General features: G+C 40.5%; 1 protein-coding gene across 3 annotated transcripts in view; it reads left to right on the top strand.

Moving 5' to 3' along the window:
* Nucleotides 1-18,710, top strand: part of SORCS3 (sortilin related VPS10 domain containing receptor 3) — a 568,071-nt gene that overhangs the window by 510,030 nt on the left and 39,331 nt on the right. For 2 of the 3 annotated variants that reach the window (XR_011493944.1, XM_014844779.3), the window contains exons 15-16: nt 9,242-9,359; nt 10,388-10,521. The exons of the other annotated variant lie outside the window; for it this stretch is intronic. Coding sequence is in view for 1 of the 2 variants with exons in the window: in XM_014844779.3 (XP_014700265.3) it covers nt 9,242-9,359; nt 10,388-10,521 (252 nt within the window). In the remaining variant the exon portion in view is untranslated. The remainder of the gene's footprint in view (nt 1-9,241; nt 9,360-10,387; nt 10,522-18,710) is intronic. 3 annotated transcript variants of the gene reach the window in all.

Genomic DNA, 18,710 nt, shown 5'->3' with positions numbered 1-18,710 from the left:
CAACTCTCCACTCAATAAATAGGTAATACGTTTTTAAGCAAACATTTAATATTTTTGTAAAAAGTTCACCATACACTGGGCCACATACAAAGTCTGGGCCACTTCCAAAGAACTCAGATCATTGAGATCATGTTCTCTCTAAACATTACAATTAGATCAAAATTTTAAAATAAAGTGAGGAGGAGGAAGATAAAGAAAGAAAAAAATCCTCATATGTTTAGGGTAGTTTTGTTTCTTAAAGAGGAAATCAAAATGGTCACTATGATGTTTAGATGTGAAATATCTAGATTTGGAAAGCTTTCCTTCCCTTCCTTTCCCCTCTCTCAAGAATTACCGCCGATTATTTGACTTGAGGCTTGCAGGATGGGTAGGTGTGGGATAAGATAAGATACAGGGAAAGGTACCCCAAGCAGAGAAAAAGCAGGCACTAGGAAATCATGCTTCTCTTAGTGGAGCTATTTAACTTCTTTAAGCATTAGTTACCCTGTCTGTTAAATGGGAATAATAAATGAAATGAGATAATCCATGCAAAATGGTTAGCATACTATAAGTGTTCAGCAGATTCTCACTAATAGGGTATTTGTAATTATTACTGTTGAGTTTTTTTTTACTTCTACTAGAGTACCTACCTTTTGCAAAGTCTTGTAGCAGGAGATAGTGCTACAAAGGTAGATGGAGGCCAATGCACAGAGGTTCTTGAATCAAATTCAAAGTTCTTAGCATGATATTCACAACTAAGTCATGTGAGAGTTCAAGAGCAAGAGTAGGTATCTTGGGAGTTTTCTACACAGAGGTTGAAGTTGAAGAAATGAATAAGATTACCAAGTTCAAGTGTAGGGACAAAGAAGAAGAAAACTTAGGTTATGACAGTCAGAGATGAGAAGAGGAAGAGGGGAGAGAGTAGTACTTAGAGGAGTAAGAGGAAAATAGGAGAATATAGTGTTATTGAAACAAAGGGCTAGAGAAACTGAGGAAAGGCCCCTGACTCTGTGGGAGAAGATCGTCATCTGCTCATAGAGCAAGTCAAAAGTTTAGAAGAGGGAAAGACCACATAGACTTGGAAGACCTAAGGAATGCTTCTAAGAGGAGGTGGCATTTAAGCAGGGGCTTGAGATGGCACTGAGGTAGGCAGACTATGAAGGAGGATGTTTCTAGTGAAGAGTGTGGAAAAATCAAGGTGTGGAATCAGGAAAGTGTGTCTGTGTGTGCTCACATGCACCGGCACCAGGGACTCGCTAAATATTCACGGCTATTCTCATCAGCCCAAGTGTGTATACACACATATGTGCAAGGGTTTATGTAGAGTAGGCATTTGTAGGAAGGGAAATAGAATAGTTTGGCTGGAGCAAACTGGGAAAGGATGAAAAGTTTGGAAAAGAATGTGATGTCCAGATTTGGGATGGAATGCTAATTCTAGGAACGTGACCCCTATTCTACAATCATAGTTTCTGAGCAGGCATGTAGTATCATAGGAATAATTCTTTAAGAAAACTTTCTGGAAGCAAGTGGTGGATAGGTTTCATGAAAATAGCTATATGATGTAAACAAGTGAAACTAGTGAGGAGGCAAGAGGTACTGAGAGCCTGGATTCCACTCTTCAGTGGGAGGAAATGAAGGCGGTAAGAGCTTTTGCCTCACATGAATACCAACTTGAATCCCAGCTCAACATTGATCCTGAGCATGGCCTAGAGCCTCAGTTTCCTCACCTGAAATGGCTGTGCCTATGACTCTCAGGGGATCGTGTGGAGGATTCAGGATGAGAATAGCCGTGGAACATTTAACAGAGTTCCTGGCCCATGATAAGCCTGGTAGCTGGCAATGGTAACCATTATTATCAGGGCATGGGAATGGGATTCACATGGAGTTGGTGAATGTGAGAGATCTTGTAGAAGAGTAATGAAAAGGAATGAGTGTCAGGCTGGAGGTTAATAGAGAGGACAAAGTTTAAGACTGAGTCTCTGTTGATGCAGAGGTTTCTAGACTGATGACTGAGAATTCAGTTGAGGCAATAAGAGACAGTGAAAAGTCAGGAAGGAATGGACAGAGTCGGCTTTGGACTTGTTCTGTTTCTTAAGATTTATCTCCCAGATAAAAATGGGAGAGTTGGTGGCTAGAAGAGCTCAAGATGCAGGTTCTGGAGTCACTGAGTGAGATAAGGAAAGGGGGAAATCCTGGGGCAGGTCAATGACAACACAATATAATCCTAGCTGAGTTGGATCAAATGTTCCCTCAAAAGTCACTCTGCAGTGAAGTCCTCTCAAACTGCCCAGGCACTGTTTGTTCTTTTTTTTGCACATTTCTAGTGGCTTCCTAGTAATGAATCATCATCCATTTCCTCTTTGAAGGATTGTGGTCAACTACTCTCGCCTTGAAACTTCTCTCAGCTTTTATAACTATGTATAAAAGTTGGTGAAGTTGGAGGTTGGAAAAAAGAACCAAGTTACTGTGCAGGGAAGAATCAGATCAGGTGACCCAGAGTTGCTCTCCTATAAAGAGGAAAACATCTTTACAGAGCCTGCTCCTCTAATTGCATTTAGTGTGGCATTGTTTCCACCTAAATTACAGCAATTATATACCAGGATCCTCTTTGAAATCATTTAATTAATGAGTAGCTAACCCACTTTGTGTATGGAATTCTAATGAAGTCTTTTATTTTTGTGAACCACCTCCCTCCCCCAAATTAATCACTTCCCTCCCACGAGGCTTACTTAGGTCTGGATGGTGGATTAGAGAAGGTATGTTACTTAGGGGCCCAGCAAATCACTGTTGCTTGTGGAAATCCAAGCACAGTCCTGGATACAAGGGCTGGAAAGCTGCTGCTCTTTTCCCCCAGAGATTTTTTTGTCCTTCTAAACCCCAAAAGACACACAACTCAGCCATGTTCTTTGGCCCAGAAATAAGGGCAGATAAAGCTATTACCCAAATTTTGGAAGAAGTGGATGATTTTGATAGATTAATTCTATCCATTAATCAACCCAGAACTATTTCTTAAGCATCTGTTTCATGAAGGAAGTCCCTGTGGAGACAAAGATGAATGACTCATATAGATAAATCTTTGGTGTATTGAGTCCTCAGGAGATAGATATCTTGTACACCTTGAGGGAGACATAGAGATTGAAAGAAAATAAACTCTTGGAACTTGGCTTGAAAGGGCCAAATTCCATCCAGACTATTTCTGGATCCCAGCCTTTGAGTATATGTGCCACTGATTAAAAATCATCTTCTGTAGGGAAGCTGAAGGCTTGAGAGATGAAGTGATTTGTTCAAGGCCACCTGGCTAATTTAGTGGCAGATAAGGACTAGGAAAAGGCAAGCCCTCTGTTTCCTTGCCTGGTACTCTTGCCTCCACGCCCAGAACACCTGTATGTTAAAAGTTAGACAACTGCGCAAGAGTACAGAAGGACACTCTGTGACCAGAGTCACATTAGCACTGTAGACATGAGCACCAGAGGAGTTTAAAAAAGGAGACAGATGGTCTCTCAGGTTTGTAGAGCCCAAGAAGCAGGTGAATCTTGAGGGGAGTCAAAAACTTTCATGAAAAAAATTCCAGATGGCAAGGTAAAAAGAAAAAGAAAAGCAAAAGTAATAAATTTTAATTGATTTTTCCTGAAAATCTATATAGTGAGAAATGGCTTAGAGAAGTCGTTTATTTTGTTCTGTGCTCGTGAGAAACTTCTTCAGGGGAACTAAAGGGTAGACTACCTGTTTCCAAATAGTCATCTGCATTTATGTATGAGATATCGTCTTTCTCCAAGGTTCTGTAGAAGATGTCACCAAAAAAAGACAAAGAAAGCTCCTGCATTTGGGGTTAGTATGTACCTCAAAAGGAATTTTGAGCCAACCCTCTTGAAAACTCTTGATGAGCTGGGCCTTAGGTGATAGTCTGTGGGGTTCCAGCAGGAGGAATGGTGGCGATGGTAATGAACACTTGCTGTCCATTGGGATTTTCAAGTTTTTCACATACATCTTCTCATATGATAGGGTTTTGATTATGTTGGTGAAAATATACTTTGAGTTAAGAAGTGGGGCTGGGAATACATCTCTGAAGAAGGACGTCACAAGAGTTTACCTTGGTAATTACAGGGAAGGGTTAAAAGCCATCCAAATGACAGTTTATTTGGCCATGCTTAGGAATTAGCTTCTTTTTGCCAAAGACTTGAGAATGAAACCTCCTTCTAGAATTGCCTTGTTCCATTGGCATTCAATAATCAATCAGCCATTCTTTTCAAGCAACTACTATTGACAGGCTCTATGAGGTACAAAGAAGTACAAGAAGCATTCCCAGCAAAAGGAGCTTTCTAATTCATTGACACAAATTTGACCGAAGATACAAGAAAATTAAAAAATTCGGGATAAGTGGTCTAGAGCAGTGTTTCTCAAAAGGTGGTCCTACGATCAGTTACATCAGTATCACTTGGGGACTTATTAGAAATGCAAATAATCAGGCACTCAAAGCATACTAATCAGACAGTCAGGAGGTGGTGCAGTCCATGTTTAGCAAGCTTTCTAGGTGATTCTGATGCAGACAGTGGAGAGCCTCTGGTCTCAAGATAACAAGATCATTTGAACTTAAGACAAAAGAGAGTTGAGCGTTACCAGAATAGTCACAGCAGATTTCCTTTCCAGATGTTCCACACTTCGGTTCTTTCACCCCATCCATCTCTTGGGTTTTCAAATTCGCTCATAAATGAACCACTTTATTCCCCAAAAAAGTACCACAGTGGGACAAGCATGCTGCACCTACTTTATAGATGATAGACTCCCTAACTTTAGAGGAACATTTCCACCAGATAAAAAACTTTTATCTGCAAAACTGATTTATTATTATTATTAATTGGAACCTGTCTGAGTTTTCTCTTTTTCCAATTCAGGACCAAGTGGACCTTGTCAGTGTTTGTCACCTCAAAATGATGGATATGGTTTCTGATGATGGTCACCCTGATCTGCTAGGTTCTCATTTCCACAGCTCTTGTGAATTTTAGCATCTGTTCCAAAAGTAGTTATGAAAAGGGCTGATAAATGCTTAAATTTAAATTAGTCTTTATTTCCTGTTTAGTTTGCTGTGTTTCTGTCATTTCCTCAGCTTCTGTGAGCTCTAATCAAATTGATTAGATGAGTGGATGCATTGCTGAACAAAATTAGGGAAGCCAGATCGATGCAAAAGAGAGCCCCTGTATCAGGGTCACTTATGCCCTACAGGAGGGGGCCCACAATGAACTTTTCTTCTTCCAAGAACTGAGAATGGGTGGAAAGATAGGGAGTACAATAATGTCTGACAGTTGCTGAATGATTTTACCCTAACCATCTTAGTGAGGTCCAATGAGAAAATGAGCAAAGCTCATAATCCTAACATTGAAGGTTTAAAATTTTGCATCTGACATATGTAGGCAACCATGTCGGAGAGCAGACTAGCACACTCTCAAGTGAAAATTTTAGTGTATCAATTTGCACTTTGGGGAAAGACTTGGGAAAAATTGTGTATGGAAATCTGGGATAGAAGCCAAAGAAATATAGATGAAAGAATGTTCCTGTCAAGATTGCAGGAGAGAAGAATCTGAATTAGTTCACAAGTCCTGACTGAGCACCTATTTTTGTGTCCAGTCTTGAAATGAACATTCTGAGATCAGAAACAGACATCCCAAAGAGTTGGGAAGACCAACAACGTGGACATCCTTAGAGGCTCAGGGTCAGTTAGGCTGTGCACCTGGATGATGCTTGCATCTTCTCAGCATCACCTGGGAAATGATTAAGCCTGAGCTTGAGGTTCTATGCTAACTAATTCTTGAGTATTCCTCTCCCCTGTGGGCAACTTTGTCTGTTAGAAAGATCTCTCACATTTTGTAAACTTTCACACTTTCACTTTTTGGTACTTTTTATACTCAAGAGAACTCTTTAGAGTGCCCACTTATTGCTTTTCCCTCCCATGACCCACCCTAAGTCATCTCCAGGTTACCAAGCCATAGTTCTTACAACACTTCTTGGATAGATAGATAGATGAAAAGTGCTCTTGAATCATATTGCCATCTGTATTAGTTCCCTGTGGCTGCTGTAACAAATTATCACAAATGTGCAGCTTAAAAGAACAAAAAGTTATTCTTTCATAGTTCTGGAGGCCAGAGTCCAAGATCAAAGTGGCAGCAAGGCTGCACTCCCTCTAGGGCACTAGGAGAGAATTTTTCCTGTGCCGATTCCATCTCCTGGTGGTTCCAGGTGTTCCTTGGCTTGTGGTTGTGTAACTCCAATCTTTGCCTCTGTCTTCACCTGGCCTTCTCCTCTCTGCACGTATCTCTTCTTTGTGTCTCTTATAAGGATATTTGTCATTGGACTTAGGACCCACCTTGATAATCCAGGGTGATTTCATCTTGAGATCCTTAACTTACTTCTGAAAAGATCCGTTTGCCATATAAGGTCACATTCACCAGTTACAGGGAATAGAACATGGTCATCTCTCTTTGGGGAGCCACCATTCAACCCAATACAGCACATTAATCACTCTCTTTTTCAATGGTCCTTAACTTTGGAAACTGTGAACTCCTTTGAAAATCTGGTAAAATATATATAATTTCTCCTTAAATAAATCAATATGTGCCAATGAACATATTTTTATTTAAAATTTCAAGAGATTCAAACTCTACCACCACTCCCAAAACCCATAGAAGTACTCTAGATTGAGACAGTTAGTTTATCTTGTTTTTGAATGGTTGCATCCAAAACTAACTACAGTTTTCCTTTGTGATCTGGTTAATGTAAAATAAACCAGGATATTGCCTCTTCCATTCTAGATAATATACAAAATTCTATTAATGCATTTTAAGATCACCTTAAATATTTTTGTTCTCTCTGAAGTGTTCATTTATATTAATCACATTGTGTATGAAAACTCTGAAGCCGCAACCACTATTATTATCATTATTATTATTACTTAACATGAGCTGCACCAGACCCCATTTGTTTTATCCAACACTTACGTAGTTGGCAAGGGGAGAACCTGACATTTGTCCCCGTTACGTCACATGTTATTAAATTCAGGCTGTCTCTTCAGTCTGTCAAGACCTTTTTGGGTCATGATTCTGCCTTCAAGTGTATTGACTGTTTCTTCCAGCTTTGTGTCATCAGAAACTGTGATTTCCAATGACCATTATTTTCATGTCTTCGAGTCATTAATAAAAATGATCAACAAGACAGAGCAGACAGTAGAACCTTGCAGCTGACTACTCACACCCTCCCTCCTGCTTAATTTTAATGCCTTAATTAGGTGCTGTTCAACCACATAATTTTACTAGCACCTGGCTCATATTTTTTCATCTTTTCTTCAAGACTGCTATGGCAGACCCTGTCTTCCTTGCTGATATCCAGGTAAATCATGTGCCTCGTATTTCCCTCTTCTCTCTGCCTAGTAATCTTTTCATAGAAAGGAATGGGATTAATCTGACATGATGTATTTTGTGATCCATGAAATAAATGTAAACTATTTGAAGTAGGCAGAAGTGTTCAATTTAGCATCACTAATATCCTGCTATGCAGAGTATTTCAATCAGGGAAGACTTACCAGAGGAGGTGGCATTAGAATGTGGGAGGATTTAGATAGGCTGGATAGAGATGGAAGAATTCATTTATCAACTTCTTTTCCAATTGTTTTGTTTTTGTTTTTGTTTTTGTCTTATCCTGATAGTCTTTCAAGTTAACTCTCTTCAAACAAGTAGAAGTTTTTGATAAGAGATAACTGTTTTGCTAATGATTTGAGACGTACTGACTCATGACCTCTCCACGAAAATAATCAGAACTAAAAAGTGGAACTACCTTAGTGGAGACCTGACCTGGATACCTTGAATTTGGAGACCACTGACTATGGCAAGAATGCAAGAGAACAGAGAGAACCCAGAGGAGAGATTCTTAAGTTCACTCTGCTCCACACAGTATTGGCTGCATATCCTAGCCCCGCGGCTTCTAGTGCTCACTGCTAAGCTAAGATTCATAGAAAGACCAGACAGTTTAACGGAAGGAGAGACCCTCAGTCTCTCCCTCAAAGTCTGTTTAATCTCCTTTTAGACAAGGCTCTAAAAACTTTTATTTGACTTTTAACCAATAAAACATTAAAAATTGTTTCCTGGGGTGTATTTTAAGTTGTATGATCTGCAAAACAATCCCATTTCTTTCTCCATTTCACAATTTTAGTCAGTTCCCACCCATCCGAAAGCGTCCCCATCTTTCAGATCATGGAAGGAAGCTTCCTTGGAGGAGAGTTAGCCTCTTAGATGTTACCAAAAGAATATCTGAACTTGGGGAGAGGAGAATCTAGGGCTGGAGCGTAATTAAGTCTTGCTGAAACAGAAGCCATCCAGTTCCTTGAAAGACTTCAGTCTGGCTAGGTTCTCAGCACGATTGGTCTCCCCCTTTACAGCACTATGATAAATGTCTTGCATTGTAATTACAAGACATGCCACCCAAGTGGAGTATGGATGATCAGTCTTTTTTTCTATTTTTCTAGAAACGATTGATCATTCATATTTATAGGGCTGTCAACTGCTGGGCTTTGAAAAGGTCAGTATTGATTATCTAAGCCATACAGGTGGTGTGCTGCTTTACCATACATAAATATGAGTTCCTTTTATGAGACCACTGTGATTTTTCAGGGAAGCAGGGAGGAGGGTGACATTCATGTGAATTAAGCAATGGGAATTTTAAGTAAAACACACTTAGATTCAGTCAGAACTTTGGAATTGGCAGAGTCATACTTTAGATTAGCTAACCACCCCCACCCGCAACATACACACAAACAATTTACTTTGCAGAGGAGGAAAGCGAGTCCCTGTCAGTGGACCTAAGTAGATAAAATGCCAGTGCTGGCAGGAAGGAGAAGCAAGAAGGCTCTATGTCAAAATATGAACAACAGTTCTATCTGAGTGGAGGATTTTGGACTATTGGATGAATTTTTTCCTCCTCCATACCTTTTTAGATTTTAAATGCTTCCTGCAAAGCACATCTATTACTACTTTTGGCGTTAAAAAAATAAATTTAAAAGAAAAGGTTGGTTTTAAGTCCAATGTGAATAGCATGCCAATTGGCTGGAGTTGTGTAGACAGTGGACTTTCTCTTCAACGGCCTTCAAAGACCTCACTTTGGAAGAACCAGTAAAGTCCAGGCTGCAGTTCCGTCCTGTCTCTCTCCAGTCTTTGTACATTAGTGACTGACTGTGGGGCTTTCTCTGCTTGTCTTTCCCATTCCTCCTCTGAACACTTAGAGTCTTTGGCCACTTCAGCCTCCGTTCTGAATGGCAGTTGGTGAAAGTGGACTACAAATCTATCTTCAGCCGGCACTGCACCAAGGAGGACTATCAGACCTGGCACCTGCTCAATCAGGTACACCACAGGGTCTGGGGTACCAGCTTCTAGGAAGAGGAGCTACTGCAAGCTCTGTTTTGTCTTCCTAGTTGGAGGAGGAAGGTAGTGGGCCATCTGAGGAGAATGGTGGGTTTGAGGGGGAGACTTGGAGCCCACACACCCTGGTCCAGGAGAAGCAGATGCTATTTTGAGGCCATTTTACACCCTGGGACCCTGATCCAATTATTAAGGTAACAACGCAGCTTGGGGGAGAGGTGACAATGATAACTTGGGTTTTTAGCACTATCCATGGGGAAATAAGCCCAGACAGGTGGGAGACCTTCCAATGGTTTGATCATCACACATTCCAGTGGAGAGGATGAGGGCGTTTCTCAGGCCAGCCAGAAGTAAGGGCTCCAAGAACATTGGGAACAGGACCACGGAGAAAGGGTAAGGAGTGGGAATGAGGGGCTTTGGCAATGGCAGATATATATTGCTACACAACATAGGCTCCTGTGTTCTTCAGAACCATTAGGTCCTGGTAATCTGTACCAACTTCTCCTCTTTTCACCCTTGACTAGGAATAAGGACTTGAGCATGGTCAAGTGACTTGACCTCATGACTTGAGCTCATTTATCATAGAGAGGGAACTTTTAGGGTCAACTTCAATTTTACTCTGAAGATGATGTGAAAAATATGACAGAAGTGCATTCCTTTCCACTAGAATTTCTGCTGAAGCCAGTTGGGCAATTGCCTGGTGGTCTCCGAGGATGACTGGAATTTTTGCTTTCTCTGTGAAGGTGGTGAAAAAAACAGGACAAAGTGGACATCACTAACTAGGTTGGGTGTCAGCGTAGTGATAAGCCAGCCTCTCATAGTGTTTCTTTTGTGTGGTAGAAAAGAGCAGCCCTTTTATCCTTGAAACTCATGAATCGTTATGGGGAGTGAGATTGCTACACAGAGTGATCAAAAGAAACTGAAAAGGCTAATGCTTCTCCTTGACAAGCTGGCTTATTTCATCTTCTTTGTGTTTTTCTGTCTCTCTCACTATGAACTTTTTTCCTAAGGGAGAGCCTTGCGTCATGGGAGAAAGGAAAATATTCAAGAAACGCAAGCCAGGAGCTCAGTGTGCCCTGGGCCGGGACTCCTCAGGGACGGTGGTCTCAGAACCCTGTGTCTGTGCCGATTGGGATTTTGAGTGGTGAGTTCCTTGGCATCTCGTCGCCAGTCCCAACCAGATGTTTACCTGTTTGGGGGTTGAGGATGAAGATGGCATTAGAGGAAGAAGCCAGAACCCAGAGGTAGGAGGTATGTCTGCTGGCCTCAGGACCCAAATGTCCCAGTTCCTGGGCCAGATAGGAAGTCTGCATCCCTGGAAGGAGGACAGGAAGAGGCATTTTCCCAGAGAAAATCACTGTTCTATCAGAACAGCATGTCCAAGGGGACTTCTCATCTTCAGTTAGCAGCTATACTTGAAAGTACCAGAGAGGTTGGGCTGGGCTCTGGCAGAGCTCAGAGAGCTACAGGCTTGGACAGTTACCTCCAGACATGTTTATTCAGATTATGCTCTTCCATGTGAATTCTCTCATCATCAAATTTTTTCCTCCCTCTAATGACAAGCACAAAGAAAAACTTTAAATCTCACCTATTAGCCAATGATTCACAAATTTCCAAATATTTACCTCCAGCCCTGGCCTCCCTCTCCTCCAGCGTGGAGACATTTGTGGCCATCCAGCTACTTAGCATCCATCTCCCCTTGAATTGCTAATAGGGATTTAAAACCTAATGTGGCCAAAACTGAACTCTTCTTGAATTCCCACTGTTGGAAACAGTTTTTCAGCTCTTCTTGAACCCCCGCTCCCTCCCCCCAACCAATTTTTCCAGCCTCAATAAATCACATAGATATCCACTCTGTTACTTAAGTCAAAATCCCAGCAGAGCTTGGTTCTTTCCTTTCCCTCATCCTCGGGTTCAGGTCATCTGAAAGTCCATGTAAGTTTCTACCTCCAAAATGAATTCTAGCTCAAAGCACCTCTACACATCTCTACTGCTGTCTGGATCCTCCAAGAGTCTAAGTCTCTCTCCAAGTCCACCCTTGTCACCCTAAAAATCTATCCTCCTCACAGCAACCAAAATTATATTTTAAAAACCCAAATCAGGGGGCTGGCCCCATGGTGTAGCAGTTAAGTTTGGCATGCTCTGCTTTAGCAGCCCAGGTTCAGTTCCTGGGCATGGACCTACACGACTTGTCAGCCACTATGTGGCGGTGACCCACGTACAAAATAGAGGAAGATTGGCACAGATGGTTAGCTCAGGGCTAATCTTCCTCAGGGAAAAAAAAGAGGAAGATTGGCAATAGATGTTAGTTCAGGGTAAAACTTGCTCCGCAAAAAGAAACAAAAAAGAAAAAACCCCACCAAATTAGATTTTATCACTTCTATGCTTAAAACACTCCAATGGCATCCCTTCTCCCTTAAAATAGAATACAATCTTCTTTCTTTGGCATGCTCTGTTGTAGGTGATTTGGTCCAATACCACTGTACCTTAATTTCTTACCATTCTCCCCTCATTCACTGTTTTGCAGCCACACTACCATCTCCTCTACCTTAGTTAACCTAGGCTCATTACTAGCAGAGGAAAAGCAAATGCAAGGATTTCTCCCAAATCTCAGCATTACTGGCACCTTTGGATCACTCATGTCTCAGCAAAAATACCAGCTCCTCGAAAATGCCTTCTGAGACCACCTAATCTCACCTACACCCTGGCACTCTCTGGCTTATCACTCTGTGTTAGTGTCTTCTTGGCATTAATCGCCATATGGAATGTTCACGTTTTTTGATTGCTTTATTATTGCCTATCTTTCCCCAGTAGAATGTAAGTGCTGTGAGTGTAGGAATTTTAGACTTTCTTCTTTGTTGCATCCTCAGTGCCTAGCCCACAGTCAGCATTAAGTAGTTGTACCATGTTTCTGAATGTTGTTCCTTTTAGGAGAGTCAAAACCCTTCCTAGTTCTGGGAATGGGTACATGTCACTCTGATCTCAGCTAGATGAATTCTTCCTCCACATCACAGTCAAAGGCTGAAGTTCAGTTCAGGTATTTTCATACTCATTCCAGGTTAAAGACAAAACTAAGAGCTCGGGGAACAGCCTATAAACATGGAAGAGGCAGGGCAATGACAGAGTTGCATTTGGGCTCTGCTGGTGGCAAATAACAGAAGTAAGTCCAAACGTGTACAGAACAGCTACGCCTGCCCAGCAACCTCACCCCTTCCATCCTTATTTCGTCCAGCCTCTTTCCTAACCTCAATTTGGAAGCCATCTTTAGTTTCCCACTTTCTACGAGGACTGTACCTGGTAGCTCTAAGCCAGCTGTGTGACCACGACTGCTCCCTACCTACTCTTCATCCCTGAACTCGTATCTTGGAAAGCTTGACTTCAGTGAGAGTCATCCAAATGGGATGTGCCACATGGAATTTAAATGTAAATGGCAGGGTGCTGTCTGTGATGATTTTGATCCTTTGGAAACAGAGGATATTTTCACACTTGGGAAGAATAATTTTCAATTATTAACCACAATCTAGCAAAATAGTCATAGCAATGTATACAGTAGGCCACTCAGAATTATGGCGTGTGACGTATTGATGTCAACCTGAATGTTCAGAATATGAATATCAGGTTTGCTTGTGTCCTGCAGACTGACTCCGTGGAGGCAGGCTGTCTTTGCATATGTCATGCTACATTTTATCCTGTGTCTCCCTGAACTGTAAGAGACCCTCACCCATTGTCGGGAAACCTCACAATTGACAAGGAGTGAAAATTGTAACAAAATATTTTTCCTTCAGCAATTTCATTAACATTTACTAGTCCGGAAAAAAAAAATCCCAGCTCTGATATTCAGTTTTTGACCTCGGAAAATTTTCTTAATCTCTGTGATTTCACCTCCTCAGCTGTAAAATACAAACATGTAATGTGTATCTCATTGGGTCCTAGGGAAAAATAAATGAATTAATATACATCATTAATGTGGATAAGGCATTTGTCCTAATGGTGTACACTGTAGACATCCAACATATGGTAGCTGTTGCTGCTATGCTGTTGTTAATCTTGTATCCCGGGGTTAAATAGTCCCCGTGGTATTTTAAGGAAGTAAACCAGAGCTTATACATCCAAATAAGTACTATCTACAAAGCTGTGCCTTTGGGTGTTATCCATTTATTTTGGTGGCGGTGGCATTGCTTAAAATATTTCTGAACCCTTCTTTGGGAACTACTGTCAGAATGCACCTGTAAGTAAAGCAGGGAAGAAAAAAATTCTTTGCGATGCGTTCTTTGGTTCTCAGACGTGCATTGGTAGAGGTTTCACCTGGACCCAACGCCCCGTAATGTCAGAATCATTACTATACTTTTTAATGAGAATAAAATGAGCATCTGGGGTGTAACTTGTGTGACCTCGGTCACATAACTGGGAAAGAAAGAACTGAGGTTTAAATGCAAGTCTAGCTAAATCTTACATTCTCTCCTCTACATCACGCCATTTCTCAAGAAATCAAACAAGTCTTTATTATGTTAGATTCACTTTATGTTTCAGAAGAAGTAGGATCCCCAAGTTTAGTTATTCTAAAATTAAAACTCATCCTCAAAGGACCCAGGTTACTCCTGTTGATGAGATTTAATAGAGAATGCTCCATTAACTCAAAAACAATTCCAAATGAAGGAGTTTTGACCATTGGTACTGGAATTGTAATAGGTGTACAGTATACGGGAGGACTTTATAGAATTTTTTTCTTGGATATACAAGGTATTGTATTTTTGCCTTTCTATAGCATATATATATAGCATATATATAATATATAAAATAATATATAATATATAAAATATATAATATATATTATATATAATATGTAATATATAATATATTGTATATAGCATATATAATAATATATATTATTATATGTCATATTAAAAGGAAGATAGAAGAACCACTTGAGTCTGAGGGAGGATAAAGACACAAGACTGGATGCTGGGTTAGTAATCGTAATCTGAGAACAACAGCAAAAAATATCATGTGTTCTAAAAAGTATTTTTGCACTACTTTTGAGTACAGAAGAAGCAGTTTAATTTCTGAAATTTTTGGATTTTTTTTACAGTGGTTTTTGTGGACAATGGGCCTGAGTTTTTGAAATTGTCTTGTTTTGAATTGTCAAAATTCAAAAATTTTTGTCAACTTCAGTAAGCATAACTGTCAGTCAGAAATATAGTTTTTCCATCAAATATAGTTTGTTTGTTTGTCTTTAATGTTCATGCTGGAAAGTACTGCATGGCAACCATTTCATAGCCTTGTCTCCTTCTCAGTGGTCCTTCCTACCAGGGAGTGTTATTAGCTAAGGAATCTGAAACTCCCAGCTGAGTTAGTATAAGCGATTATCATGCACATGCCACCTAGTTGTTTCCCTAAGCCAAATCAGGTCACGTTCATTTGATTGGTCCAGGCAACTTTTAAGTCTCAGAGACAGCAGGGAGAGGGTGTAACCTAGTTTAATCAAATTGGGGGAGTGGAGACCACCGGGAAGGATGGATTAAGTGTCTTGATTTTGGTGGAAAAGTTAAGGAGTGCAGCCTGAATTCACAAAGGGAGGGTATTTTCCACCTATATCCCTCCTCTGCTTGAAGAGGGAAGATGTTACAGATTCTCAGAAGTGTTTATTTGTAGAACACCATTGGCTTTCACAAGTTTCACCCTTCCATCCAGAGGGGGTGTCAGTGATAAGTATGAATTTTGAATAAATATTGATGTTTCTACTTAATAGCCTCATAAATCTCCCAGCCTCATGCTTGCTCTAGAGAGCCACTTTACAGCAAGCTCCACCATGGCACTGGCGAGGGGCCAGGAACAAATCCTTCTCCTTGGGGAGACCCAAACACCTTTGTTCAGTGAAAACCAGGTTGGCCCAGAGATTTTGCCAAGTGTCTCTCCTTTGTAACTCTCCCAAACATACACTCAGCAGTAACTCTTGCTGAGCACTTACTATATACCAAGTCCTTTAAATGGTTTATCTTACTTAATCCTCTCAATTAGCTTCTGGAAGAACAATCTGATATTATAGGTATTTTATAGATGAAGAAATGGAGACACAGAGATGTTAACTAACTCACTCAAAATTATCGTATTATGATTCCAGAGTCCTCTGTCTTAGTATGTCTTAGTGTTTACTTTCCATGTTCAGGATGGTTCCAGATACACAGAGCGAGTTTATCAAATGATAAAGTAGAAGAGAGAAGGGGAGAGATTTTGGGGTGGCACAGTACATAAATTTGGGTGTGTCAGAACTCCATTCAACCCTTAGTATTCTGCATGTAGAGCACAATCAGGCCTGTTTTTTCTATGAACTAGGTATTGTGGAAAAGTCAAAGTTGTATAAAGCAGAGTCACTGAGCTCAAAAAAGACGTAGCAAATAATCAGGAGTATAATTAGGTGCTGAATTTTATGATCCAATATAGTAGCCACGTAGTAGTAGTCACATGTGGTTAGTTACATTAAAATTAAATAAGACTAAACATTCTGTTCTTTGGTTGCACTAGCCACATTGCAAGTGTTCAGTAGTCAAATGTGGCTAGTGGCTACCATATTGGATAGCATAGATTTCAAACATTTCCATTATTACAGAAAGTTCCATTTGATAGCACTGGTCCTACCTGTAAGTGCTAGAATGGTCAGAGCAAAGAGATCGCTGAAGACGGGAGTAAGGATGAAAAGCTTCCTGCAGGGGGTGATGATGGAGCTCTGTAGACTTGCTGCTGAGGAAGTACAAGGAAAATGTGCAGCACTTCAGAGAAAGCAGATATATGAGAAGGTTTTTGATGAGTAGAGGGATAAGGGCAAGTGGGTGGCATGGGGTTACATTAGGAGAAATATTTGACGGATGATTGTTGGTTTTTGCAAACTCTTTCTGAAATGATTTAGATGTAATTGTCTTTCTCTTTGGCAGTCGTTAGGCTTATGTCTTAGCTAAATGATGATGATGTTAATTATTATTCTTTTGTCTTTGTTGTTGTTTTTGTTGTAGTTGCTTCTGTTTGTTGAGTATTCACTCTGTGCTTGCCAAAAACCTCTATCTGCTTGTTCTGATCCCAAACCCAGCATGCTATACTGATCCTAAAATGGGACAGAGGCACCTGTGGAACACCGATCCTGGAATCTCAGCTGCCAAATGAGAGAATGGAGGGAATGGAGGTCAATGAGGCTATGATAGAGCTCAGAGTAGGACATTCCCTGCAACTGGGCAAAGACCATGACTTCTTGCCTGGCTCAGAGAGTCTCGGAATGTCATTCCTGGGGACCAAGGAGCCCTCCCTACTGGTGATTAAATGGGTGCCCCATGGGATTGTACTAATGCTGAACCAGGGGTCAAGAGTCTCAATTATCACCTCCATCTGCCATTGTCAGTTATGTACAATCTTTAACAAGTTATTTCTCCTCTTATTGCTCCCCCTTTCCAATATACCATTTGAGGGAGTCGAACCCAAGGAGCACAAGTGTGCCTTCCTGTTCTGACATGCAAAAGCTGTTTGATTTCTGAAGCTATCCTGTCTCTTCCTTCTTTAGATCATCGAAAGCTTTTCCCTGGATAGGGTTTGGAAGACATACAGGTTCCTGGAAATGGACAAGTTTTCCCCTAAACTTTTAGATGTACTAAACCCTTTTAAGAAAGACACAGAGGTGACATTTCTTGAAGAAAACTGCTTGTGTGTTTGCAGAAGCTGTGGTAGCATACTTCCCTGAGGCAAATTAAACTTTCTGATACATTTTCTCCAAACTTCACAGTTCAATAGAAAAACATCTTGCCCCAGGAAGCTGGAGCAGCAACTGGAACTGCTTGTTTGTGTAAATCATGCAAACTCCAGAGCTGTGCGGGGAGTTGGGCAATATGAGAGGTTTTAATATACATTTAGCCGAAGTTAATGAAGAAGTCCACAGCTTGAGGGCAGCCAATGATGTTGCCGTTAATGTTATTAAAGATTAATGAGGTGCTTTTTCTCTTTGGGACAAAGCAAAATGTCTGATGCACCTTTTTTAATAACTGTATTGCTAAAAGGTAGCAGAGCTGAACAGAATTCCTAAAGATGGGGACATTTAGCAGAGAGCGTTAAGACATTTTTCTCCCTCCCAGAGCTACTTAGGAGAGTACCCTTCCTTCAAAGATTACTAAATATCTTAGGGTTGGCAGGACATTCAATAGATTTCCCTCATAAAGCAATTGGGGAATTTTCTAGAAATAAGGCAGACACATCACAGCCTAAATGTTTCTACAGCTAAACAACAATGCTTAGAAATCAGATATTCAGGGGTGTGCCCACATGTATGTAGTTACCAGTTCTGTAAGGGAACAAATGAATAAACAAATCAATCCTATGATTAGTAGCATTTGCTAATTGCTATAAATATTCCCACCATGGCTGATTTCAAGCTACTAACGTGACATCAGTGAACGTGGAATTGGGAAGAGATGTGTAGTGGCACCTTATATAGTATTTCTACTGTATAGATACACAGACATAAATGACCTCAAGAGCAAAGATAATATAATGATATATAATAACATTTTATGTACAGTATATATTATACGTAATAATAAAATGCAGTAAAATAATGAGGAACTTCTGAGTTTTGAGTATTTATTACCTTTTAAATATAGTTTACTTAATTGAGATTTTATGTAATTTAATTTTTAATAATGGCTGTGTTTAACAACCATTAATTAGCTTGCAAAATTCCTGAAATTTTAGGTTGGCTCTCACAGGCTGTTAGAAGCTGGCATGACACTAAGTCCATATGAACTCTCAGGCTGAGAGAACTCCAATCATTGATCAAGAGACCTGGCAAAAGATTTACTTGACAGATATATGCCTTTCTCCCTCTTTTCTTCCAGTTTCATTTAAACATGGCCATATCAAAGCTGGTCCTGAGTTTCACCTTTCCATGTAGCGATTAGCAAGGATTCTATCTCACACTCACTCCACAGGCATCTGTTGAGCACTTGAGATGCTGTCTGTGGTCCACACGGGAAAGTCAACTATGGATTCGCAGTCTCCCTAACGAGATAGATCAAATGCAATGGGAAAATTAGTGCGATCATTTTCAAATGTAATTGAAATAAACATCACCCAGTAAACATTTATTCAACACCTGCAATGTGCTAGATACTGTTCTAGACTCTTATGTTAGTGAACAAAACCAACAGAGGTCTCTGCTCTTCTGCAGCCTCAGTGTTTCCAACATGCAAGGGCCACAGAGATTTTGTTTTGGGAATCAGGGATGGCCTCATCTGACCTAGATATTGAAGAAGGATGCATAGGAAACTACCAAACACAGAAAAGGATAGAGTGCTTCAA

The sequence above is a fragment of the Equus asinus genome, chromosome 2, assembly GCF_041296235.1.
Source record: "Equus asinus isolate D_3611 breed Donkey chromosome 2, EquAss-T2T_v2, whole genome shotgun sequence".
In the NCBI taxonomy this organism is placed as follows: domain Eukaryota; kingdom Metazoa; phylum Chordata; class Mammalia; order Perissodactyla; family Equidae; genus Equus; species Equus asinus.
Note: the sequence above shows the minus strand (reverse complement) of the source record. Positions and strands in the feature narration are given on the sequence as shown.